The 25,816-nt window shown below is 41.1% G+C and overlaps 1 protein-coding gene across 1 annotated transcript in view; it reads left to right on the forward strand.

Moving 5' to 3' along the window:
• insrb (insulin receptor b) overlaps positions 1 to 21,702 on the forward strand; it is an 81,457-nt gene extending 59,755 nt beyond the window's left edge. The window contains exons 5-23 of the mRNA XM_062424553.1: positions 1,198 to 1,337; positions 1,580 to 1,724; positions 1,852 to 2,066; positions 3,026 to 3,152; positions 3,337 to 3,587; positions 4,057 to 4,221; positions 4,309 to 4,504; positions 7,255 to 7,384; positions 7,757 to 7,910; positions 8,097 to 8,245; positions 10,236 to 10,392; positions 10,784 to 10,880; positions 11,173 to 11,240; positions 11,367 to 11,596; positions 12,252 to 12,362; positions 12,480 to 12,642; positions 12,859 to 12,988; positions 13,097 to 13,231; positions 13,796 to 21,702. Coding sequence (XP_062280537.1) covers positions 1,198 to 1,337; positions 1,580 to 1,724; positions 1,852 to 2,066; positions 3,026 to 3,152; positions 3,337 to 3,587; positions 4,057 to 4,221; positions 4,309 to 4,504; positions 7,255 to 7,384; positions 7,757 to 7,910; positions 8,097 to 8,245; positions 10,236 to 10,392; positions 10,784 to 10,880; positions 11,173 to 11,240; positions 11,367 to 11,596; positions 12,252 to 12,362; positions 12,480 to 12,642; positions 12,859 to 12,988; positions 13,097 to 13,231; positions 13,796 to 14,150 — 3,118 coding nt within the window. The 3' untranslated portion in view covers positions 14,151 to 21,702. The remainder of the gene's footprint in view (positions 1 to 1,197; positions 1,338 to 1,579; positions 1,725 to 1,851; positions 2,067 to 3,025; positions 3,153 to 3,336; positions 3,588 to 4,056; positions 4,222 to 4,308; positions 4,505 to 7,254; positions 7,385 to 7,756; positions 7,911 to 8,096; positions 8,246 to 10,235; positions 10,393 to 10,783; positions 10,881 to 11,172; positions 11,241 to 11,366; positions 11,597 to 12,251; positions 12,363 to 12,479; positions 12,643 to 12,858; positions 12,989 to 13,096; positions 13,232 to 13,795) is intronic.
• Positions 21,703 to 25,816: the final 4,114 nt, after the last annotated feature.

Here is a 25,816-nt window from a genome sequence, read left to right on the forward strand (position 1 = left end):
TCTCTGTGCGGTGTGTTCCTGGCTGCTCGCTAGACAAGGCCTGCCTTTTGTGAATGAATTTCCTGAAAGGCAGCAACTATCAAGGCCTCATTGCTCAGTGTATGTGTGTGTCTGTGATTACGTGCATAAGCACATGTTTGCAGTGAGAGGACGCCACTCATTGAGCTCAGAGAGAGCGAGAGAGAAACAGAGGAATGTCTGTTGGGAGCTGCAGCTGGTGTTGCAGTCATGTTGTTTTTGTTGTCTGTGATTGTGCTCACTGTGTGCATTCGTGCGTGCGTGTGTGTAGCATGTGCAGCAGAATGAATTGAAGCAAAGGGTGAAAATGCTCTCTCCTCTATCCCTCAGTGCTAATAAAAATGAAGGAGGCTCAGATGTGGGTGACAGATTGCATAATCTAATTCTACTCCTAAATGCCTATGGATTCATAATGGGACTTATCAAATTAATTGAGAGAGTTACACAGATTCGCCATTGAATACAGCTCATTCATTGAATTGCTTGCTGCTGTTTGTCTGATATTTAAGTTTGATATTTAAGCAGTTTTGTCTGTGCAGTTTATTGTTTTAACACATTTTGCTGCCACTCAAGCTATTAGAAAGTCTTCATTTGATATTTAGTCAAATCAGATAAAAGCTGTGTTTTGTATCCATTTTTATTACATTTCAGTTTATATGGAACGCAGAGAACAAAAGAGATATGAGGCTAGATAGCTGCCTGCATGTGTGAGTGGTTATGACTTATATGAATAGATTCCAGTCAGTATAACAAGTGTACATGAGTCAAATTCCTCTGAGCAGATTCTGCCTTGTTTATTGAAAATGCCATGTCATTCTAAGTCCCAGCCCACGCCACACCAGTACGTCACTAAGCATTCCTGCCTCATTCCATTCAATCCTGCCCCATTCCATTTCTGATATCGACGCGCAGAAACATTTGTTGCATTTGTGTGCTTTCTTCTTTGGAAAACCAGCTTGTTGTTTACTCCCACTTAAGGCATAGCTCCTCCATGTTAAAGTGACGTCCACGATCATCCTGACACTAAGTCAGTAATCTCTCATGAACAATGCAGCCTCGGTTGTTTTAATGCCATGTTCTGCAGCTCTAAATGACACAGTTACGTTTTTATAAAATCCACAAACACCCTCACCTCATTCATTAGGATGCTGATACTGATGCATATCTTTTTCTCTGTAGGTTGACCTGTTCACCATGTGCAGGCCTGTGCCCTAAACTATGTGGGGGAAATAAGACAATTGACTCAGTAACTTCAGCCCAAGCTATGAGAGGCTGCACCATTCTCCACGGCAACATGATCATCAAGATTCGAGGAGGGAGTGAGTACTACTACACCCACCACCTGCTGAGGCTCCGCTTCACTCACGATCTGTGTCTCCTCTTCCTCCATCACTCAGATATCTCAGTCTGTCCATGGCTCTCTTTATCAGAACTTCCAACCATATACTTCCTCTATCGAGTTATATTTCCATCTGCATCTTTTAGCTGTAGCAGATATGCTGTCTGTCTGACCATCTGTCTTCTGCCATCACCTAGTGGCTCACCAACTGTCTCCTTGCAGATAACATAGCAGCTGAGTTGGAAGCTAGTTTGGGCCAGATTGAGGAGATCACAGGCTACCTGACCATTCGCAGAGCCTACGCCCTGGTGTCTCTCTCCTTCCTCCGCAAACTACGCATCATCAGAGGGGAGCATCTTGAGGGAGAGTAAGTCTCCTCTCCTCTCCTCTCCTCTCCTCTCCTCCTCTCCTCTCCTCTCCTCTCCAGGTATATACGTTTAAATAAACAGTGTATCCTACACAGTGTTTAATTTCTTTATCTGTCTTCCATCTAGTGCCTATTCCTTCTATGCGTTGGACAACCAGAACCTGCGTGAGCTGTGGGATTGGTCCAAACACAACCTGACCATCCAGCGTGGTCGTACATTCTTCCACTATAACTCCAAACTTTGCATGTCTGAAATCAGAAAGATGGAGGAGGTAACGGGAACCAAAGAGCGCAACCAAAAGAATGACATCGCTGGACGCACCAATGGGGACCAAGCCTCCTGTAAGACCAACGCTAAGACCTGAGATTGTTATTTGATGTTTAAGGACACACACGCACACACGCGCACACCTGCCACAATGCTTATTTTCACCACTGTACTATTTGAAATTAATTTTGAAATGTAAATATTTTAGCATTGCATGCTTAATTCTTGCAATACAACTATAATTAACATATTTTTCAATCTAATTGAAAAATATCTTGTTTAGTTTTGCTTTTACTAATTTAATTTTGCTCCTTTCAGCTCTTAAAGTTGAGAGAACATGCTTTACAACCCGTTTACTAAATGTATTATAGTATACTGTGGTGTAATATACTCCTAATGCACAGTGTTGTCAGTAATTCAACTGAGAAATAATAGCAGCTGAATGAAATTAAATAATGTGTTCATACAGACAGCTAATGTCTGTCAAAGCAAGCAAGCTGCTTTGGGCTATGATACAGTTTGCAGTTGTGCTGCTGGCTGACAGCTCCTTTGAGCTTCTGTAATTGTTCAAGCTGTAGATGAGGACATGTTGTCCCAGCGCCGCTTCCTACAGGAAAAATAATCAAAACATCAAAGGAGCATTTGCAACACCTAAAGCCTATAAAAAAACGTTTTGACACAGCTATATTTTTTTTAATTCAAAGCATTTCGGCTGTCAAATATACAATTTACTGTTTTAAACATGGGCCTTTTTAAGGCTACACATTCTTCCAGAAAAATGTAAGTATTAGATTGAACTTTGAATTGAATTTTTAATCAGATTAAATAAAAAATAAAAAACTTCATCAGGACATCCCTTCTTTCTGTGATGTTTGTGCATAAATCCTGCTTATTTTTTTGGTTTGAACTATTATGGCGTGATTGCCTGGACCTCAAAAGTGGAAGCTGTGGTGTGTTTTGATGTTATACTATTCACTTGCTCTTTTGCTGAAGGCATGCTGAGCATCATCTGTTTCGTTGTTTTGTCCCCAAGGTGAGACCAAGCTGCTGAAATTCACCATGATCAAGACCACATCAAATAAGATTATGGTGAAGTGGGAGCCCTTTTGGCCGTTAGACTTCAGAGACTTGCTGGGCTTTATGGTTCTCTACAAAGAGGCGTAAGTATCCAAGAAGAATCATGGGATTTTTTTCGTACCATGACATAAAACACAGCAGAGTTAGATCAGTTCGTCATAAGCAGCAAGCATTAAGCTCAATACGTCTGACTTTACTTTGCTTAATAAGCTACAGTGACACTTCTATCCTTCTTATAGTTAATTTCTGTCTTTCCATCTGCTCCAGGCCATATAAGAACGTGACAGAGTTTGATGGGCAGGACGCGTGCGGCTCTAACAGCTGGGTGATCGCTGATGTTGACCCACCGGCCCGTGTCACAGACAGCAAGGAGCAGATCGAGCCAGGGCACCTAATCCGACCATTGAAGCCCTGGACACAATACGCCATCATGGTTAAAACCCAACTGTCTGCATCTGACGAGCACGAGGTTCACGGAGCCAAGAGCGAGATCATCTACATCCGCACTAATGCCTCCAGTGAGTTACAGTGCTGAAAATACACACATCAACACAAGTTTTTTATCAGAGGATTTGTACATTATTTTGGATGTTGGGTTTGATGGAAACTGTGTAGCTGACAGTGGAGAATAAAAGGAATGTGAAATGCATCACCTGCGCTCACGTGGGTGATGTGCCTCATCAAATCATTGCTCAATGGTGCCACTGGCAGTCAAAACCTCCACAGGTTACCTTTGGGCAATGATAAGGGACAAGTTCACTTTGGTAGCAGTGATGAACTGATCAGGAAATTGTTTAATTTTGCATCAAGTTTTGAGTAAATCTCCAAAACCGTATATGATGAATTAAGTTATAACCATGTTTAACATTTTGAGGACAGTGTTTCAGAAAATATGCTTAAGCAGCTGAGATCATCTTTATTGTTAAGGTTATATTATATTAACGCAATCCTGACTGTTGTCTCTTTGTCTTCCGCCCTCTCTCTCAGAGCCCTCCGTGCCTCTGGACCCCATTTCCTCCTCCAACTCCTCCTCTCAGATCATCCTGAAATGGAAACCTCCCACCAACCCCAATGGCAACATCACCCACTACCGGGTCATTTGTCGTAAGCAGCCCGAGGACAGTGACCTCTACAAGTTTGACTACTGTGTAGGTTAGTATCCAGAGGACTGTTCATATACAGATCAGCTAAGCTCATTTTTATTTCTCTCACACTCCTGAATTTCCTTGTCCAACTCAGGAATGAAGCTGCCTTCTCGTGTCCCGACCCACCTGGACAGTGAGGATGAGCAGAAGTGGAACCACACAGACGAGCCCAACGTAGGCAAGTGCTGCGCCTGCCCCAAGACAGACGTCCAGCTCAAGAGGGAGCAGGAGGAGATAGAGTACCGCAAGACCTTCGAGAACTACCTCCACAATGAAGTATTTGAGAGCAGGTACGTTGTGTGAGTTCAGATATCTGAACACCATTTCTCACCTCAGTGGAGACACAAATATAGTTTTGATAAGGAGTAATACATTTAACTTCTTTTTTGTTGTCTTTTTAGTTTTAACTTGAGATAACTATCAATTTAAGTCACTTTGGTCGTCCCTAATAAGTTCTTAAGGACTACAAGTTTCTCTTCTAGTCAGGCTGCTGCTTTTTGTTTACTTGTGAGGAACGATGACTTCATGAGGGGTCAACAAATGAACAAAAGGATTTGAGTGATGAGATTGAGTGATTCATTTTTTTATTTAAAAAAATATATATATAACAAATAAAAAACAGACATAACAACAACAGTAACAACACCCCGGCTCAGGCATGTAAAATGAAATTAGAAAGAAATACCTGTGACATTAGTAAGCACACAGATACATAAATGAGTGGATAAAAAAATAGACAATATAGCTACCAGTTATCTGTCATCTGTTCTGGACTCATCCAGATAGGCAAGGAAGGGGCCCCAAATAGCCAAAACTTTTCAATTGAATTAGTCCTTGTGAAATTGAGTCTTTCCATTTGTATGACTGAAGCCGTATCAGCCAACAACCTCTGAAAGGAGGGGGAGACGTCGACTTCCACTCCAGTAGGATGAGCCTTTTTGCAACAATCATCCCCAGCATCAGAGACTGCCGCATTGCTGCAGGTAGGCCTGCTGTAGTCTGTGAGCAGCCAAAGATGGCAAGTTCAGCCTCTGGTTGGAAGGGTCTCTTATAGGCCTTGGAGAACCAGTCAAATATTTTGTCCCAGAGTCCAATCAGCAAACACTTCTCCCATGTAGCTGCAGATAGCTCAATGCCTAGCTCTCCCTCACCCTGTCCGTGGCAGCCCCGTTACAATCATCAAACAAACGCACAAAACTGGAAATGAGATGCCTGGAGTCAGGGGGGCTCCTTAGGATATTGAAAAACACATGCTCCTTAGGAAGAGTTTTGAAATCAGGGATTTTGGATCGAACATAGTCTCTGATTTGCAGGTAACGAAAATGGTGCGAGTATGGTAACTCAAATTTCTCCCACAATTCATCAAAAGAAGCGAAACGTCCACCCACGTACAAATGCTTTATAGAAGTAAGACCCCTCTCCCTTCAGGCATGGAAAACTCTGTCTGATGTTGAAGGCATAAAGGAATGGTTGAAGCAGATAGGTGTATGTACAGATGTCGTTGGCAGACCCAAGGCTTACGTATCTCACCTGGTTTAAAATTCGAACAACATTTTTAACTACAAAACTTTGACTCCTCAAAATGGCTAGTTTCTCTATTTTGCAGAACAGCAAGGCAGATAAAGAGGATTGAGTGATTAATTTTTAATTCAGACTTGAAAATATTGTAGTTATCGATAATTAATCAGGCTAAATTTCTGAACATTGTTGTTAACATTCTTGACTGAACAATTTAAACAAGTTCAGGCCAACTTTAAGCTTCTTTCTTGTCGCTAAAGTCACCTACACAACTTTGAATAAATCTGTGCTTCTTTCAAAAAACTTGTACACATTAAAATATCAGTACATTTTGTACTGAAGAGGAGCTTCTTGCTTTGTTAGTTGCTGTTTGTGGCAGTGCGGCAGCAGCACTGGAGCCCCTTTATCCAGCCAGACAAGACCACTCCTCTTTTGTCTCGACCACCATGATATGTTTGTTAAAACGTCTCAGTGCCAACTCTGCCTCGTCCATTGGTGTGTGTGTGTCGTTTATGTAGACCCTTGTTTTTGTACTGGGCACTACTGTGGGTGGCTTAGGGTGGGAGGTGCTGATTGTCTGGGCCCCGGTGCCCCCCCTGACACACACACACGCACACACACACCCAAACACCCACAGTCTCTCCCTCCGCTTCCCTAGGGGAGTGATTACTGTGCCCATTATCATTCATGCCAGTCACGGGTGCAGTCATGCAGATTGCCATTTGGATACACACAAACATTCAAACTCACACACACCTCAGCTGGGTTTTGAACCCATGCTGTTGTACTGGCCAAGGTCAGCTCCATAAACTGAAGTACACAAAGAACTTTGTGCTCTCTTTTTCCATCACACAAAGGGATGCGGGAAGCTTTGTATTTTTCCTCTTTACCTGAGCAAGTATTGGTTCAACATTAACTCAGTCAAACACTTTACATCAGACTGCTTCCTGCTCAGGAAAGCGGGAAGCAGTCTGATGTAAAGTCTGCTGCTCAAGGATACTTAACAGTTTAGTTTTTGAAGGAAGGGAGAAGATTTTCCTTTTTATAGTCAGCTATTCTACGTTGTGACCTTACACAGATATGCCCTCCTGGTCTTCTGTGTCTGAATTGATTTAAGTTCATAGCCTCTGTGGTGTGCTTAAACTCATTATCACTCTGAAGTAAAGTGGACTTTTCTCATTGGCACCACTTACTGGTAAAGGTTGGTAGTGCTTCCAGCAGGGCAGTAGGGAGTGTTAGTGGATAAATGTCATGCAGTCAGACTTTCTACACACTGTAAAGGTTAGTGTGAGCAGAGTTCCTCATTGGCCTCCTCTACATTGCTGCTCTGTCTGCCATCTGCCACAGTCAAAATTATCTTGACTTCTGTTATTATTTATTGGTCACCTTCATAATTCAAGTTAGTGAATTGTGGTTCAAATCTTGAATAAATAACAGTTATTCTTTTTTCTGTAGTTTTTGTTCTTGATGGCGTTTTACTTAACCTTTACTAACAACTATATGCGTTGCTCTGTTTCTTTAGACCATCTCGTCGGCGACGCTCAGTGGGAGTTGCCAACGCCACCCAAATCCCTTTCTTCCTTACCACAGCCCCCAACATCCTGGGCTCCACCACAGCCTCACCCGAAGATGAGGATGAAGAGGGATCCAAGGTCTCGAGCACTTTATATTTTCTACACTTTTTTTGTTTGACGGATCACTTGTTGAGTTTTCCATGTTTCGGGTTTATAGAAATACAATTGCTCAAAATCATTTGAAGCAAAATCTGTCAAAGTGAAAACAACCCTCTGAAAAATAACTTATTCATGGTATTTAATGCAGTTAAAGATGTCAGCCTCATATTCCATTCTGTATCTTTTTTGTCCAAAATAATATAATTCATTCATTTTAGCCTCAGACGTCATGAAGATTGGATACTCCATGAAATATTGTTTATGTTGACCTTATATAATAATAAGCAAATTTCTTTTATATTACAGCAGTTCACTTTTTGGCTAATTAGATCTCTTGATTTTTCTCCTCAGGTGGAGCTAAAGGTGTTTTCAAAAGAGTCAACAGTCATCTCCAACTTGCAACACTTTACAAGTTATAAGATAGAGATCATGGCCTGCAACCATCCTACAGACCTCAAACGCTGCAGCATGGCTACTTACGTCAGTGCCCGAACTATGCCAGAGGGTAAGAACAAATACAAATCTTACACTTATATAAATACAGACTGTATATGCATGCTTTTGAGAGACAGAAATATGCCTATCCCACTAGCATTAACATTGGCCAGAGGACTCCACATTAAGAGCAATGTGGAAGCTGAGTGCTTTGTACTGTACACGTTATGTGATTTTCTTTGCCTGTTAACTGCAGAGAAAGCAGACGACGTCCCAGGCCCTGTGACCCATGAGATACTGAGTGGTGAGCAGTCCTCTGTGTTCATTAAATGGAGCACACCTCGCTCCCCTAATGGCCTCATCATCCTCTATGATGTGTTCTACAAGAAGGTTGGAGACATGGAGGTCAGTACCAACCATCACCGAACCTTTTAGAGTGTTAGGATACAGGAAAAAAACAGGAGGCTCAAAGAGAGATCAGATTACTTTTTTCAACAAAATGAAAAAGGCGATAGACGTGAGGGCGGGAAAGAGGTGTAATCGTGATTTACTCTGTAGGAAGTAGAAACACAGGGCTTAAAGGAGATAGGCACACAAGAAAACATTGATGAAGGTTAGAGGAAAAGCAAAGAGAACAAGGGGGGATCTGGGTACACTCTGGGGAGTGGAAGCAGACAGAAAAGGAAAGGATTGCGGTCTATTCCTTATATGGAGAGAGGAATAAAGGAAATAGTTGTTTACAAACTCCAAATGCTGCCATTGTGTGTGTTGACGTTTTCTGCCGTGTGTGTTTGCATATTATTATTTTTGTGTATCTGTCTGCAAAAGTGCTTGTCCGTGACATTGTGTGTGTGTGTGTGTGTGTGTGTGTGTGTGTGTGTGTGTGTGTGTGTGTGTGTGTGTGTGTGTGTGTGTGTGTGTGTGTGTGTGTGTGTGTGTGTGTGTGTGTGTGTGTGTGTGTGTGTGTGTGTGTGTGTGTCGTTCTTGTTGTTGTTTACTTGCGGTAAATGTGTGAATTCATCTCTCATTGCTATTCATTGCTGCACTGCCTGACCCTAGGAGCCAGTAGCAGCTCTGTTACCATAGTGACAGAGGCAGGAAGGAAGACTAGAATGCAGTGGCAGGGATGGACTGGCATCTCAGACGACATCTCCAGTGCACTGCACTGAGAACACACCACTTATTAACACATGCTGCAGCCAAAACATTTATTTAGGAGTCATGTTTAGAGCATGACAGACATTCAGTGTAATTATTTGGTTTATTACACAGTGGTGGCATATAGCACCACTGTACACAAAGAGCAAAGCGTAACACATTAGGTGAATAATGCAAAATGTATTTTATTATGTAGACTTCTGGTTGACCGGCCAATTAATTGGCCTCTATATCAAAAGCTGTGAAATCAACTATATCTGCCAGCTACAATACGTAAACTCAAAATTGTGTATGCAGAAAAATGTCTTTTGTTCATTTAATATATATTTTACATTTTACATACGTAATTACATATATATGATTATTTATTAATTCTTTGCAGTCTTGTGTTTATTTCTTATTTGGATTGAGTCAAGTTGTTGCTGAAGGACACATATTAGTAATTCTTATTTGAGTCAAACTTAGATTAATAGCTTGCATGAATATATATTGACATAAAGCATGCACTGGGCCAATACACCCTTTTATGTGTTCCTGCATTTTTACTGATGTTACAGTATTGTACATTGTTTTGTACGTTGTTCAGTTGACTTTTTACGCACTTCCATTATTGCTATGCAGTGTTTTTATTAGTAGTAATCCAGTTAGATTATGCACAATTGGTGATGTGCTCCCTAGTGTGGGTGCATGTAGTGGAGTGACTCAGGTAAGAGAGAGGCCATCAATCTGACATTAGAAGCAAAAACACTGCTGCTTTTTATTGTCCTTAATCAGGACACCAAATTTCAAATTTCTTGTGATTAACAGGCCACAGCTGGCACAGAATCGTTCAATGACAATAAAAACGCTGCTCTATTATGAGTATGAGTCAGAGCTACAAAAGGAAATCACTTGTTCGAGTTTAAACAGACAGTTGGCCCAACTGTGGTGAAATGGCTTGCCTTGACTTTAAATTTCAGTTTCAGCGAGATTAAACAAATTGCAATGATTGATATTTAGTGTGGTTCGTTAACATTATCTCTTTAGTAGCCACAGTTGAGTCTAGGCAACATTTTTCAATGTGCTTTTTCTATAAAAATTTTGGGTGTTTGTTAAAAGCTGACAATCCTCTCCAATCGGTTTAGTAGAAAATAGTTTGTGATTTTTGTAAAGCAAACTTTATAATAATCTTTGCTCCCTACAGTAATAATATAACTTGTCATTGTTCCTCATGCTGAAGTGATTTTTTTCCCACTAGGATCGCTCAGCTTGTGTGTCTCGGCCAGCCTACCTCAAGTCAGGTGGTGTGGAGCTTTCACTTGTCCAACCTGGAAATTACAGCGTGAGGGTCCGTGCTACCTCCTTGGCAGGAAATGGCTCCTTCACAGAAACTACTTACTTCTTCATGCCCAACAGTAAGGCTGGAGGCTATATCTCTGACTGAACTGAACTCACACATGTAACTGTTATACATTATTCACATGAATCTGGTGCTTCATAAACTGCTTACATCCAAGTACCATTGACTCAAAGCAAGGTCTTACAAGTGTAACTGTAAAACTGTACACCTTTTATGTTTTGCTTAGAACAAAATATATAGACATTTGTTTCATGTTTTATTTTATTGGACAAAAAAGCGAAAAATGTGCTGGATTTTCTGGATTTTCTTTGTCTCTAAATTCTGATGTGTTATTCATTAATTTATGAATTCGTTATATACATATTATTATTCTTTACTGCTGATCTGTCTTTCATAATATTCAGTCTTTTAAATGAACTGACCAATGACTTCTGTGTTTATTGCAGAGGATCCTGGTTTAATTGGTGTTGTGATTGGTCCTGTCATCTGCTTCATCCTGCTGCTGTTCGTGGGAGGTGGAGTCTTTGTGATCTTCAAGAAGAAGTAAGATCTTTGATCAGAATGATCCAAACTGCTGGATACATAATCTGTGCAGATAACACCATGTGACATCAAAGAGATACAGTGCTTATTTTGTTTAGCTGAAATGAATACACTTTTTGTGCGATTTAAATTTGAGGTTGTTAAGTTTGAATACTTTGATTGATTTGATGTGACAGGACAAATAAACAAGACAGATTCTTTACAAAGCAAGAAGGTCAGGTCATACTGGAGAAAGTTTACACATCAATACAGTTTTCAGTATCTCAGACAGAACTTTGTGGTTGTGTTACAGGCAAACAGAAGGCCCGACAGGACCACTTATTGCCTCCTCAAACCCTGAGTACCTCAGCGCCAATGATGGTAGGAAAAATATTTGAACTAAATTGCATGAATAGCAAGTGCATCACATTTGAATGTGAGCCAGTGTGAAATAATTGAACCTGTATTTAGAAAGATTGTAATAAATGGTGTGTTTGTTTTATGTAGTGTATGTTCCTGATGAGTGGGAGGTGCCGCGTGATAAGATCACGGTGCTCAGAGAGCTGGGTCAAGGCTCCTTCGGTATGGTGTACGAAGGAATCGCCAAGGACATCATCAAAGGAGACCCGGATACACGTGTAGCAGTCAAGACCGTCAATGAATCAGCTAGCCTGCGAGAGAGGATCGAGTTCCTTAACGAAGCCTCCGTCATGAAGGCATTCAGCTGTCACCACGTGGTACGAGGCTGAATAACGCTTTTCAAACTGTCTTCACTTACAGATTCATTACTGAGAGGAAAAGTGAAGCAGCTATTCACACACTTGTGAATTACAGCTGCTTTCAGTCACCTTAGAAACCAGCATGAAACATGTATGACTCACAGTATCATGACTCGCTTGTTGCGTTGATGCTGCCATATTGGCACACAGTGACTCCCAAAACAGATAATTACACTTGGTAAGCAATTGTGCCAAAACATGTTGAGGTGTAATGGACAGTGTAAGAGAAACTTAAAAGTAATAATATTTCAAATTTGGTTGCAGCCTTTTTGCTATCAGTCACTTGATTTGAGAAAACCATCTGAACTGAATGAATCATTGTTTAAAAGACTTCACTATAGGTCAGATTTGCAAGTGTATCTGCAGATATGAATTGTGTCTGCAGTCAGTAAGTGCTCTAAAAAGGAACCCAGACTCATTCAAATGTCTTTTATACTTTTCCTCCTAACAAGAGATGAGATACTGGTTCAGGCTGTTTGTTGTGTAGTTTGTGGAGATAATAGAAAAGTTTATATTAGTGAGGCAGTTAAAGTTTAAACAGGGTTTTTATTAGTTTCCTTTTGAATAACCGTATGTTTTTTTTGTTTAAAAAAAAATCAATTTCTCTACATAGGTACGTCTGTTAGGTGTGGTGTCCAAAGGTCAGCCCACCCTGGTAGTGATGGAGCTGATGACCCACGGGGACCTGAAGAGCTACTTGCGGAGTCTCAGGCCAGACTCTGAGGTATGTATCACTGAGAACCCAAAATACAGGCTTAGTTACATGTCCTCACATCACATACATATATATTGACAGACTGTATAACTTGAGACTGTATGTGTTTCTGTGTGTGTTTTGCAGAACAACCCATCAGGCCGTCCTCCACCTACACTGAAGGAGATGATCCAGATGGCTGCAGAAATTGCAGACGGCATGGCCTACCTCAACGCCAAGAAGTTTGTCCACAGAGACCTGGCAGCCAGGAACTGCATGGTGGGAGAGGACTTCTGCGTCAAGATTGGAGGTAACGCATAGCTTGTATTTGTTGTGGTTTCCTTGTTGTTTTTATTTCTCAATTTCAGTTTGTTCAGTTAGGTTTGTTTTGGTTGAACAGTTTGTTTTTGCTTACAGCTGAAGGTGTTCCAATACATTTAGATCAGTACTTGCATGTATTGTTACCAACAATCAAAGTCGTCACCTTGCCCTGAGCTCTCTCTCTCTCTCAATATCTCTGTCATAGACTTTGGTATGACGAGAGACATCTATGAGACTGACTACTACCGTAAAGGAGGCAAAGGACTGCTTCCTGTCAGGTGGATGGCTCCAGAGTCTCTGAAGGATGGAGTCTTCACTGCCCACTCTGACTGCTGGTAGGTCACTGGCAGTCACACCTCACACAGTTTACAATTCTTATTACATTACTGATGCATTTGATCATATTTTATTGTGTGTGTGTGTGTGTGTGTGTGTGTCTGCAGGTCATTTGGCGTCGTACTGTGGGAGATCAGTACATTAGCAGAGCAGCCTTACCAGGGCTTGTCCAATGAGCAGGTTCTCAAATTTGTCATGGACGGAGGATACCTGGACCGGCCTGATAACTGCCCTGAGAGGATGTGAGTAAATAAAGCCCAAAAGTACTCTGTGGCAGTTATTTATTTGTCTCGTTAATCTCACACAGTATCTCAGATGGAAGGTAACCACTTGACAACTTCTATTGATTGAATTTGAGCCCACTGAGCTGTGGAAATGGAGGACTTTCAAGGTAGCTTTTTCCGCTGATAGACATTTTGAAAGTAATAGTATCAAACAGTAATAATAAAAAACAGGGAATATTTACCTGCTACCTACTACTGCATGGAAGATTCCCACTGTGCCTTTAGCTGAGGCTGATTCTGTAGAAATCTGCAGCATTAACAACTGGAAACTACTGTATACCTTTTAGAGTCAAAAAGCACATTTTGTCTTAGTAAGGCTCAGTGTATGTGCCTGGTATGGTAAATATGTCAAAGCCATACTTCATGGTAGAAACAGGTAGTCCTCCTGTATTTCTGGATGTGATCTGTTATATGTCTCCGCATCGTCTGTCACTTTCCAAGCAGCCATTTCTATAAAAATCAGATTCTTCTTCCTGTGTCAACTTCTGTCTCCATTTTTCTGCTGTGCTCTCCCCTCTACAGGCACAGCTTAATGCAGATGTGCTGGCAGTACAATCCGAAGATGCGGCCGATGTTCCATGAGATCATCGAGATGCTGCGGGAGGACCTACACCAGTCTTTCCAGGAGGTCTCCTTCTTCTACAGCGAGGAGAACAAAGTCCCTGAGACAGAGGAGTTTGACCTGGACCTGGAAAACATGGAGAGCATCCCCCTGGACCCGTCTTCATACTCCCAGAGAGAGGAGAGCTTAGGCAGGGACAGCGGGCCCTCGGTGGCTCTCAGGGGGAACTATGAGGAGCATGTCCCCTACACACACATGAACGGTGGCAAGAAAAACGGACGAATCTTATCGTTGCCCAGATCCAGCCCTTCCTAACATTTCCTGTTTCCTCAAATAACTTGTTTTACTGCCCCTTCCCTCCCATCCTTCTTTCTCTTCCAGTCCATTTTTTCTGTATCCTTCATGTTCCTCTCTTTTATTTTCTAATTATTTTCTTATTCTTGGAGAAACCCTTCAAAAAAGACACAGATCTCAGGACTTTTTATTTTCTTCCTTATGGCTGCCAAACACAGGCAAGCAAGGGATGCAAACATGGTGTAACACTTTTTTAACTTCCTCCAAAACACATCGGACTTTCTATTACCATATTACTTATCTATTGTTTCTCACTATTGCCACGTTTCCAGGACTCATTGTGATGGAAAAAGAGGAAAAAAACTGTGAACACAACAAACCTTAGACAACCACAAGGCTGCTTACGCTGAACCTCTTCAAGACTTGTCCCTCCCTTTTTCCCCACAACCCACCAATCTGCATTTCCACATTTCTGTGCTTTGTTTTTGTTTTGTTTTTTTCTCCAAGTGAAATCTTTTTACTAAGATAGTGGCCTTTTTATACGTGGCCTATAAACAAAGAGAAGTGTCTATCAAGCGCTTATACTAATTTCCTTTTGAACAATGACTTAATCTGTTTGGAACGGTGGGATGACTTGCAAAGACTTGATCCTAGAACAAACATCTATTCGTATAGGAATGTTGTTTTTGTTTGTTTTTTTTGGGGGGGGGGGGGTTTTGGGGTTCTGCAGAATTCCAAACTACACACAGATTCATCGGGTGTTTGCTGAATAGTTTTAATTTATTTGCTTTTATTGTTATTTTCTCTATCTCTCTCATCTTTACTCTCGGTTTTATTTCTGTGTCCTCACTATATGGCTGAAGGATATTTAAACAGTTAAGAATTGGACAAAGGAGTTCCTCAGACTGACCAATAGCTGCTGCTTTGATATATTTTAGTGGGTATAGAAATATATAAATATATATATAATATATATATAGTATATATGGAATATTGGTATCAATGTACCAATATTTCATATATAATATATGACATATTGATGTTTTTGTAAATAGTTCATATTTGTAATATTTTCATCAGAGGCTTTGCTAGTATTTAGTTTTTATTTTTGCCAGGTTTTTTCTTTCTGGGTTTTTTAAATTTTCTTATTTTTATATCCCCAGAAATCACACTAATCTACCATCAGTGCTCTCTGTGTCTTAGGCCTCCAGCCCCCCTCCGAAAGTCTGACCACACGGATGGGAAAAGGGGAAAGACCTAAAATATTGTCAACTCACTGCATCATTTTTTTTACAAACCTCGTTCCCACTGAGAACTGTCAATATTTGGAGGCAACTTTATTACAACACAACAAACAAACAAACAAAATGGAATAACCAAAAAAAAAAAAGCTTTATAAAAGGGGGAATGAGGTCTTTCTAGGTCACAGTGCACCTGATGTGTTTGTCTTCTGTGTCTGCTGTCTTTCTCTGGTCAAATCACGCTGGAGTTTAGGTCCACAGTACGTGTTGTTCTCACAGGTTTGAAGTCGGTGTTAACTGTTGACGACGTTAGAGAGTATGTTGAGAGCTTGTACTGGCCTGGTGATTGGTACTTCCTTTCGTTAGCTTAAAAGTAATTGCTGCTGTCAGTCAAATGCATGTGAAGTGTATGACAGTTTCCTGCCCTGAGGTGCTTTAGCCCGTGTTATCTTTTTATCCTGTTTATGAGCAGCACTAAAAGTTTACTGAAAATTCTAATCAGAGCAGCAGCATCCTCTTTGAATCTGACACAGTTCAGGAGCGTTAGAATGAGGGTTTTATTAAATTCACACAGACCCCTTCTCATTGTTGTCCTGTAAGGTTTGCTCTGCACTGCACATCTCCTGTACACTCTCTCCCTCCTTCAATCTATCTGAGGCTTCCCATTGGCTGCTGAACCCACTGCTCAAAATCACGCCGGTGGAAATTTCCACGTTTTATGGTGGAGGGCCTGGGAGAAACAAGGAAAGTTCCAACTGTTTTCCGAATCCACAGCAGGTAGTGGAGAGAGAAAGGGGGGAGCAGTGTCTCTCTCTCTGTCTTTCTGTGTGTCTGAGAGAGAGGGAGTGTGAGTGATTGTTAATCCTATTATTCTCTCTGCTATCACATGCAGTTAGGCAGCCAGGACACAGTGTGCAGCAGATATTTCACTCAGGTCTGACATTCCAGTATTTAGTCGGAACTGCGCGTTCCCTCGTCCTCTTGTTTTGCCTCCCTGTTGGCAAAACTGATACCATCACCACACCCCACCACCATCAGTACTCACATTGAAAGACTATTTTTATTATTATTGTTTCTTAATAGTTGATTTGCTAGAGATACATTGGCAGACAGATTTCTTAAACATTCACTGTTACATTTTCCTGAAGTCAAATCACCTTTGTTTTAGCAACGTGTTTGTCCCTCCTGTCCGGGAATCAGAAACATTCCTGTCAGCTTAACCTTACAATGCGACACACAGCTACAGATTGCAGAAAAGTTAGGTGTCCTCATTGCTGACCCCTCTGTTTTGTATCTTACCATCATGATTTCACTACGACTCTCACTCAGATCTCAAAGACCGACAGAGTTTTACAGCAGATCCTCCGTAAAATGCTCTTCACTCACTTTCTAACCACATCAGTCGATGAGGCAGGAGCCGAAAGAGAGGAGCTTTTTTTTCTCTTTTTTTACTTCTTCTGGACACATAGACCAGTGTGGTTGCCAATCTAGCTGAACAGCATTCAGCACTTACAGTATAGCCAAAGTGTTGGCAGCTTTCTGTCAACAAGGAGAACCCACAGAATTGGAGTCAGAGAAAGCAGAGAAGCTGCCTCCATATTTTACCAGTGCCTTCTCAAACCCAGAGCCACGTCCAGGCTAGTTATATTGTCTAGTGTAACGCACACACCGACACATACCCAGGTCGCTGTGCTCTCTTTGTATTAGGAGAGGTTTAGAAATCAAAGCTCACATCTACATTTGTGCTTGTAGGGTTTAAACTATGTTCTTTGGTGGAAGAGAAGAGTCTTTCGGAGCAGTTTTTTATTCTTATTTTTATTTTTTCAGAATCTGTGCTGTCAGCACACAGAGGCACCCGAGGTTATGATGTTGATTTTGGCTAATTATTCTGAAGAGCTACGATCTTGGGCTTTTGTACTCTGTAAATAATTTGTGACATAGTTTGGGGAATAAAAGCAGAAAAAAGATATATAAAAAATTCTGATTCCCATCAGTTGTGTGTACATAACAGAAAAATGGTGGACCTCAGCTGTGTCACATTTCCATATTACATACTAATACTACATACAGATAGTATATGTATGTATATATATATATATATATATGTATATATATATATATATATAAAACACACTACGTACTCCAAATCCGGGTCAGAATTGGTATGTGGGGTGAAAGTGGGACACAGCTCTCGTCTCCACCTCAATTTAGGTTGCTTTTCTTGTGGTGGTTGTTCACACGCATATGCAATTTTTAATTAAGATGGTGCCCATATCTTTGAAATACCAGATATTTATTTTATTATGATCATTCTCATTGTATAAGAAGAACACAGTTAGCTTTTTAGTGGAGCATTTTTAAGGTGTTTTGAGAGTGGAGCTATTATAATAGCCTAGTTTGTTATTGTAGGCGAAGTAGCCGGCGGTAAGCAGGAGGAGTGTTAGTTAGTTAGTTAGTTAGTTAGTTAGTTAGTTAGTTAGTTAGTTAGTTAGTAAGTAAGTAATTGTCGTCGTCTTTGTGTTTGGCCAGAGTCTACCTCAGTGCATATGGAGGAATCAGTCTAAAGAGCCGAAATCATCCCCACTGTCAGTCACTCAGCATCCCATCATTTCAAATAATGTCACTTTTATCATACATTACCAACACTGCTGATGAATTCCTTTCCCCTGTGGTGTATTTCAACCCTCTGCCTCCTTGTTTTGTTGGTCTTTTCTTCTCTTTGTATCCCTGAGGGAAGCTCATCCACCCCTGCAGTATGTAGATATTGTTGGGAGCACGGCCCTTCGTATTTTGGTCCTTTTCAATTTTAGATTGCTAATTTCTGTAGTAATCGCTGCAGAGTTGAATAAATATACCAGTATTATCCCTCTCCTTTTAGATTTTTACCCAAATACTGAACAAGGAGCAGGAGAGTGGCATTATAGGTGGTCTGTCCCTTTCATTGTAATCACAGCTTATAGAATTACCCACAAAAGACTTCCCTCGGGCACTGGAAGAAGCCATGTAGCTTTATTATGTGTGTTCCCCCTTTCCATATACACCAATCCTCTGGACTGTATGTAGTAGCGGCTCTACTGGTTTCTGGGGATGAGACATTAGCACGAGTAAAACAAAATTAAAGTCTAGTGACTCTCAATGCATATCTGTGATCGCCAAGGCTAACCAAGCTAAGCCCTGGATGCTCATGGTTTTTTTTTTTTTTTTTTTTAAAGTCACATCAGGACTAAACCTGTTGTGTGGCAGAAAGCCCTACTCCTCTCCTGTCAGTGTCTGTCTCATTTTTGGTCAAAACAGTTAGCGTTCAAATCCAACGTTTCCTCCAGAGGTTGGTTCATTCATTTGTTTCTCTGTTCTGATTTTTTTGTTTTGTATGTATATTTTTTCTACTGTGAATATCAAGAGATAACCTTTATTTTCTGTCAATGCCATGGATTGGGTCTGGTATGGCTGATCAGGACACTGATGTCTGGGCTGGTTAAAAGTTTTAAAGAGGAGGACCCACCCCCCACCCCTCTCTCTCTCTGCAAAGGAAAAAAGCTGGACTGGGACAATCCTGTGTGCCATAAGAACTATTTACAGACATGAAATCTAGATTGTAACTTTTTGTCTCAGGGAGGCGGCCTGATGCTTGTGGTTGGAGGATTAAGAGGATAAGGAGGAAGAAGTGCTATCTACCTGTACCCTTTATCAACTCTGACTGAAGCGCAAGTTCTCAGCATTCTTTAAAAAAAAAAAAAAAAAGGCAAAATGGAGATGATGATAAGCCCAAGGACACGTTTTCAGCAACAAAAACCCAAACACCCTCATGACAAATCTGAAATCTTTTCTGCCCCTTTTTTGAAGATAATCAGGAATCCTCCTCTCTCTCTGACGTGATGTAGTTTGCACCGCCCTCTAGTGGTTGTATGGGAACGCTGCAGGTCAGGGGTGGCAAAGCAAACGGCTTCGACCCCGTAGTGCCTTGCTCAGACTGACCCCTCCCACACAGAACTGGTGAGATTCCACCAATCACTTAAGAGGATCTCCAAACATGAAACATGAAATGAAAACACATGAATTATGTTTATATCAATAATGTTTTCTTTAATTGTAACTGCAGAGAAAAAAACATACAACCAAACTACCAGTTTGGTGAGGGAATACTGTAATTTGGGATTATGTGACTGATGATTTTTACCAAAATAACAAAACAAAAAACCCCAAAAAAAGTTGAACTTGTATCTCTACTCTGCTTAGCTCTGGCTTGCTTTGTGCATGGAAAATGAATTATCTGTACCAGCGGAAGGCTTGATAATTTGACGCTTACTGATTTTTTAAAATTTGCTTCTCGGCAGCCATCGTCAGTCTGTTTTTATTTTTTTTAGTGTTTTTTGACAGCGACACCCCAAAGCACATGCAAAAACCCATGATTAGCAACAAGTGATTGCATTACAATTGGGTTTTTTCCATTTGAAGTGCATCCAGCTCCATGATCGATAAAAAGAAAAAAAAAACCTGATTAATAAGCTCCTGGTTGTAAATAGCAGTGGATCCTCCTCAACCCCTGAAAAACAAAAGCACTTGATTTAGGGAAGTTTAGGTTTGTATTGTTGAACTCTGATGACCTTAAAAAAAGAAAAAGAAAGGAAAAAAAATCGGTTGGACAGAGCATGCTTGTAACGCAATGCAGGGTGAGAACAAAGCATTGTATGTATTATTGTTTTGTTTTAAAGAAAAGAAAAGTATTACATTTTAGAGATGTTGATTTCTATTTTTTTTAGCCAAAGTAGGGAGGGCAAATACAATTACTTTTTCTGACTGTAAACTTTTACTACTCTTGTACATTATGAATTTAACATTGTTATCAATGTGTATATAACTTTTTCTAAATTTAAAAAGATAGATTTTGTTTGTTTTCCTTTACTTTTTTTGTGTTCATGACACAACCCACTACACAGAAAAGAGCAGAGTCCAGTGTGTGGATGTATTAAACAGGAGCAGCACAACTCCAGTCTGAGGGCTTTAACCCTGTGAAACGAGACATAAAACAGTATGTGGCCTGAAAACGTTTTCTGCTCTTAATCCCGATGCATGCTCCAAAGGTTTGGCCGACAATACGTCATGCATTTGACCCGACCTGCCCATTCGCAGCAAGCATGTCCACCCGTAAAATCCTTTTTTTCCCTCTTTTCTTTTTTTTTCTTGTGTCACAAAACGCGTCACCTGTCACTGATGTTGTCGTGCGAACTTTAAGAAGACGTGTGTAAAGTTTGTGAATGTGTTTTTTTTATGTGAGAAACTGGAAAAGACCACTGCACATCCTTTTGAGGAAGAGGACGCATGAGTGATAAAATCCTGAATAAGCTAAAATAAAAATAAAACAGAGAGAAAACTTTACTGTTGGCACCTTTTTAAAATTAGACTGTAAAGCTGGACACACCTCCAGCAATGAATTAATTAAGTACTGTCTGTCAGTTGTGTGATGATGAACTGTTCATATTTGTTTTGTTGATTACGGAGAGAGTGACACCACTGTTTAAAGACATACAGGTGTGGCTCAGGGTCACTGTTTCATTAGATGACAAATCCAAAGGAAAGCAGCCTCTTTTTGAAGTCTGAATCATCTGTCTGTCCAGTGGTCTGCTCCAGTTTACACGCCAATACCTTATATTTGTCTCTATCCTGTTCCCTGTGCTGTACGTTGTTTAAATCAATGGAGTTGTTCCTTTATCATGGCTTTCTTTGTCTCCGATCGCTGCTCCTCTTCCTCCTCCTCCTCTTCTCTTTGTCCTTCTTCTTGTCTCTTTCTCTCCTCGGTGCACATAGGTGGTCCCAAGAATGCTGTGTGTAGTCTCGCAGGATACCTCTTTTATTAATGTCATTTATTGCCGATGAATATGCTGATGTATTCATTTTGGGATTTGTTGTGTATACATTATGTTGAGACATCTGTGCGTATGCAGACAGCAGGTGTATATGTGTGTATGTACAGTCCAAAACTCAACTCCCGCAAACCCACAGAGATCGCTTCATCCCTCACACTGGATCCAAATGTGCCATTATTTTATGTATCACATATATCAACATATTGAACATACACACACACACGTACAAACACACACGTACAAACACACATAAACACAGATTTTACATGCATATTGTACAGGATCAAAAATGTGCCATGACTAAATGAACGCTTGACAATTTATTTTTTCTATGTTTTCAAAGGAGAGCCAAGTAGTGACATGTACAGAAAATGTTGCAATGATATGAAAATAAAAATCTTGCTGTGTGTAAATTATTCAACAATTAACTGTTTATATTAAAATTATGAATAAAATTATTGGAGAATATGTGTCTTCTTGCTTCTTCACAGTGGACTGAGGCATCAATCAATCAATCAATCAATCAATCTTTATTTGTATAGCGCCAAATCACAACAAAGTTATCTCAAGGCACTTTACACATAGAGCAGGTTCTAAACCGTACTCTTCAGGTTTTAATTTTAAAGAGACCCAACATTCCCACATGAGCAAGCACTTACCGACAATGGCAAGAAAAAACTCCCTTTTAACAGGAAGAAACCTCAGGCAGAACCAGGCTCAAAGTGGGCGGCCATCTGCCTCGGCCGGTTGGGGTAGAGAGGAGAGAGAGCAAGAAGCACATAGAAAATAAACATTGAAGCTAGAAGGTCTGGGACTGGAATCTGTCATCCGGACGTCTACAGGCCCAGATTACCTGTGAGACGAGAAAGCACAGACAACTCCGGGGAAGAAGTTTAGGTTATTGAATGCATTAATAGTACATGAATGTTATTGGATATAGATAGATGGATAGAGAGAGAGAGGAGGAGAGAGGAGCTCAGTGCATCATGGAGGTAGGAGTCCCCCGGCAGTCTTAGCCTATAGCAGCATAAACTAGGAGCTGGCTAACTATAAGCTTTATCAAAAAGGAAAGTTTTAAGCTTATTCTTAAAAGTAGAGAGGGTGTCTGCCCTCCGGAACGAATCTGGGAGATGGTTGCACAGGAGAGGAGCCTGATAACTGAAGGCTCTGCCTCCCATTCTACTTTTAGAGATACTAGGCAGTGGCGTAGCTGGGCTGTATTCCACATGGGTTTTGTGGTCAAAGGGGCCCGCCGCACACACAAATAGGGGACAGAAAAAAAGCCAAAAAAGTGCATCAAGAATGAGCCATGAGAGTGATTAGAATTGCAATAGCCGCCTTCTTTTATTGCCAACCATTCCCCAGACCCTATACAAACAGGCAAATTAAATTAATAAATAAATGACACACATGACCAACATAACATAAATAACACTTTCCCAACGCAATCCCAATACAAATTAAAGCCGCAAGCGGCGATGGCAGGCCCTCGCTCACCCATGCCACCGCGGGGCCTGAGGCATGGCGGGGCTTAGGCGTGAAGCAGAAAGTGAGAAAAAACCTGGAAGGAGGCCAAAAATGCAATGTTTCGTTCATACAGTAGGGGGCAGTCACAGGTAGTTACACATATGGTCTGGTGTGTTCAGGGCGGCCACTCATCAGTCATGTGAAGTTTGGAGTGAATTGGACAAAGCATGAAGGAGTTATGAGAGGTTGATGGTTCATCCACCAGGGGGCAGTAATGGGATGCATGCAGGTGTGTTCAGGGTCAGTCCCTCATCACACATGTGAAGTTTCGTGGAAATCGGACAATGTTGATGCAAAAAATGGCATTTCCTGTTTCCAATAGGGGGCGACATGAGCGACACCCCTATCAGATGGAAGAGGTCTCCACCCTGGACCTGTGTATCAATTTTCATGATGATACGTGTTCAATAAAGCCATCAAAAAGCAAAACGTATTTTCATGGCGAGGAATTGATGGTCGCCGCGTCGCCACACGGACGCCATTACTCGTAGCTTCACAGTCTTCATAATGTAGCTTCACCAACTGGTTCTGAATGAAGTTGATGGGGCAAAGTATGTAATTTGAATGAATCTTAGTTAACTTCCTGTTACCACCGGGGGGCGCTATGAGTTACGTGGGAAGTTAATATATCGGGACGTTCAGGGCGGAGCCATCATCATGTCCAGCAAGTTTGAAGCTGATTGGATGAAGTATGTGTGCGTGAGAGCCACTCGTATGTACATGGAGAGCACGCCAAAGTTAGTTGAGCCCTGGCAGACACGCCCTTTGACCTACGGATGCGCAGAGCACAACTTAAGCTCAGCTAGGTCTGGAGATGTTGCGTACCTAATTTGAACTTGATCGGGCGAACGCTGTGGGAGGAGTTAATTTTAGGCGGGAAAAATCAAAACCAAAATGGCCGACTTCCTGTTGGGTTGAGGTCATGAGGTCAAGAGGCTTTTTTGCATATGTGGGTATAATACATATGTGTACCGAATTTTGTGAGCATAGGACAAAGTTAGCAAAATTCCCCTTTGGGCATTTTTGGACTTTGTAGGGGGCGCTATTCCGCCATTCTGCGTCGACCATGTGCGACCACCCAAAAATATCGAATTTCGGATGAGGCCGGACGTCCGTGCAAAAGTATAAGCATTTTCGCATTTGGGAAAGGGGCGAAATTGGGGCACGAAATGTCGGAAGAATAATAATAATAATAATAATAATAAAAATAATAATAAACATTACAATTTCAATAGGGCTTTCGCCAGGCGACTTGCAGTCGCCGCTCGGGCCCTGATAAACATTACAATTTCAATATAGCATTTTTCCCCGGGGGTCTTCCATACCACATGATTACTTGATTACTTGATTACTTTGGGGTCACTTGCACTTTGGGGTCACTTGCACGTTGGGGTCACTTGCACGTTGGGGCATGAACGAATTTCAATAGGGCTTTCGCCAGGCGACTTGCAGTCGCCGCTCGGGCCCTAATAAATACACAAAATAAAATTACAATAAAATAACTAAAGGTGCCATTACACTACCAGGCATAGAAATCTTCTCACTAAGAATAACTTTGATAAACATTGGTAAACATAAAAGTGCAGCTGCATGAGAGCAAAAAGGGCTATTGAAAAAATACAAAATAAATGATCCCCAAAGAAATCTAAAACAAAAGCAACCAGACTTGGTTATTTGTCTAGGAAGACGTTTCACCTCTCATCCAAGAGGCTCCGCTTCATCAGTTCATGTACGCATCTGACCAGGCTGGGACTGGTCCAGACTTCCTAGACAAATCACCAAGTCCAGTTGCTTTTGATTTAAATTTCTTTGGGGATAACGATGACCTGGACAAATGAGAATATTCACAGGCACAAAATAAATGAGTTTGCAACTTTGCATTACTGCCACTACTGAGCTAGAACTGTGTTTTTCTGTTCTTCATTCTGGCAAATGTCTCAACAACATTGTTAAAGTTAGCCTTCTCAGAAATCTCTCTCTCAATGAAAATTAATGCCAGGTTTGAGAGACGAGACTCACTCATTGTTGAGCGCAGGTATGACTTAATTAGTTTAAGGCGACTTAAAATGCGCTTTGCCTGTGCACTGCTTATTGGAACAGTGAGATAGATCCGATATAATTTTTCGAGGTTAGGATCGAGGGGCCGCTCGTATCCCCCCTGCAACATAATGCAGTGACCCAGTCTGACGTTACACTCTGTGCTACCTGCCGCTACGAGGGAAGGCAGCCGCGGTCAACCACGTCCCGAACCTCCCTATGACCAGCCGCCCCTGATTTAAACCAAAAAAATAAAAATAAAAAATCCTCGGCAGTATGGTGATGCCGCAGGATTTCACCACAAGAGGGCCCATGGGTTTACAAAACCCACCAACCCTACGTCATCTACGCCCATGATACTAGGTAACACAAATAGGCCTGCGTTCTGGGAGCGCAGTGTTCTAGTAGGTACATAAGGTACTATAAGCTCTTTAAGATATGATGGAGCCTGACCATTAAGAGCTTTAAAAGTAAGGAGAAGGATTTTAAATTCTATTCTTGATTTTACGGGAAGCCAATGCAGTGAAGCTAAAATAGGAGTAATATGATCTCTCTTTCTAGTTTTTGTCAGAACGCGTGCAGCTGCATTCTGGACCAGTTGGAGAGTCTTTAGAGATTTATTCGGACAGCCGGATAATAATGAATTGCAATAATCCAGCCTAGAAGTAACAAATGCATGGATTAGTTTTTCAGCATCATTTTGAGACAGGATGTGTCTAATTTTTGAAATGTTACGCAGATGAAAATAGGCAGACCTTGAAATTTGTTTTATATGGGAATTAAAGGACAGATCCTGGTCAAATATAACTCCTAGGTTCCTTACAGTGGTACTGGAGGCCAAAGTAATGCCATCCAGAGTAGTTATATCATTAGATAATGTGTTTCTGAGGTGTTTAGGGCCAAGCACAATAACTGAGTTTAATAGCAGGAAGTTACAGGTCATCCAGGCCTTTATGTCCTTAATACATGTTTGTAGTTTAGTTAACTGGTTGACTGCATTAGGCTTTATTGATAGATA

The sequence above is a fragment of the Scomber scombrus genome, chromosome 8 (assembly GCF_963691925.1).
Source record: "Scomber scombrus chromosome 8, fScoSco1.1, whole genome shotgun sequence".
Classification (NCBI taxonomy): Eukaryota; Metazoa; Chordata; class Actinopteri; order Scombriformes; family Scombridae; genus Scomber; species Scomber scombrus.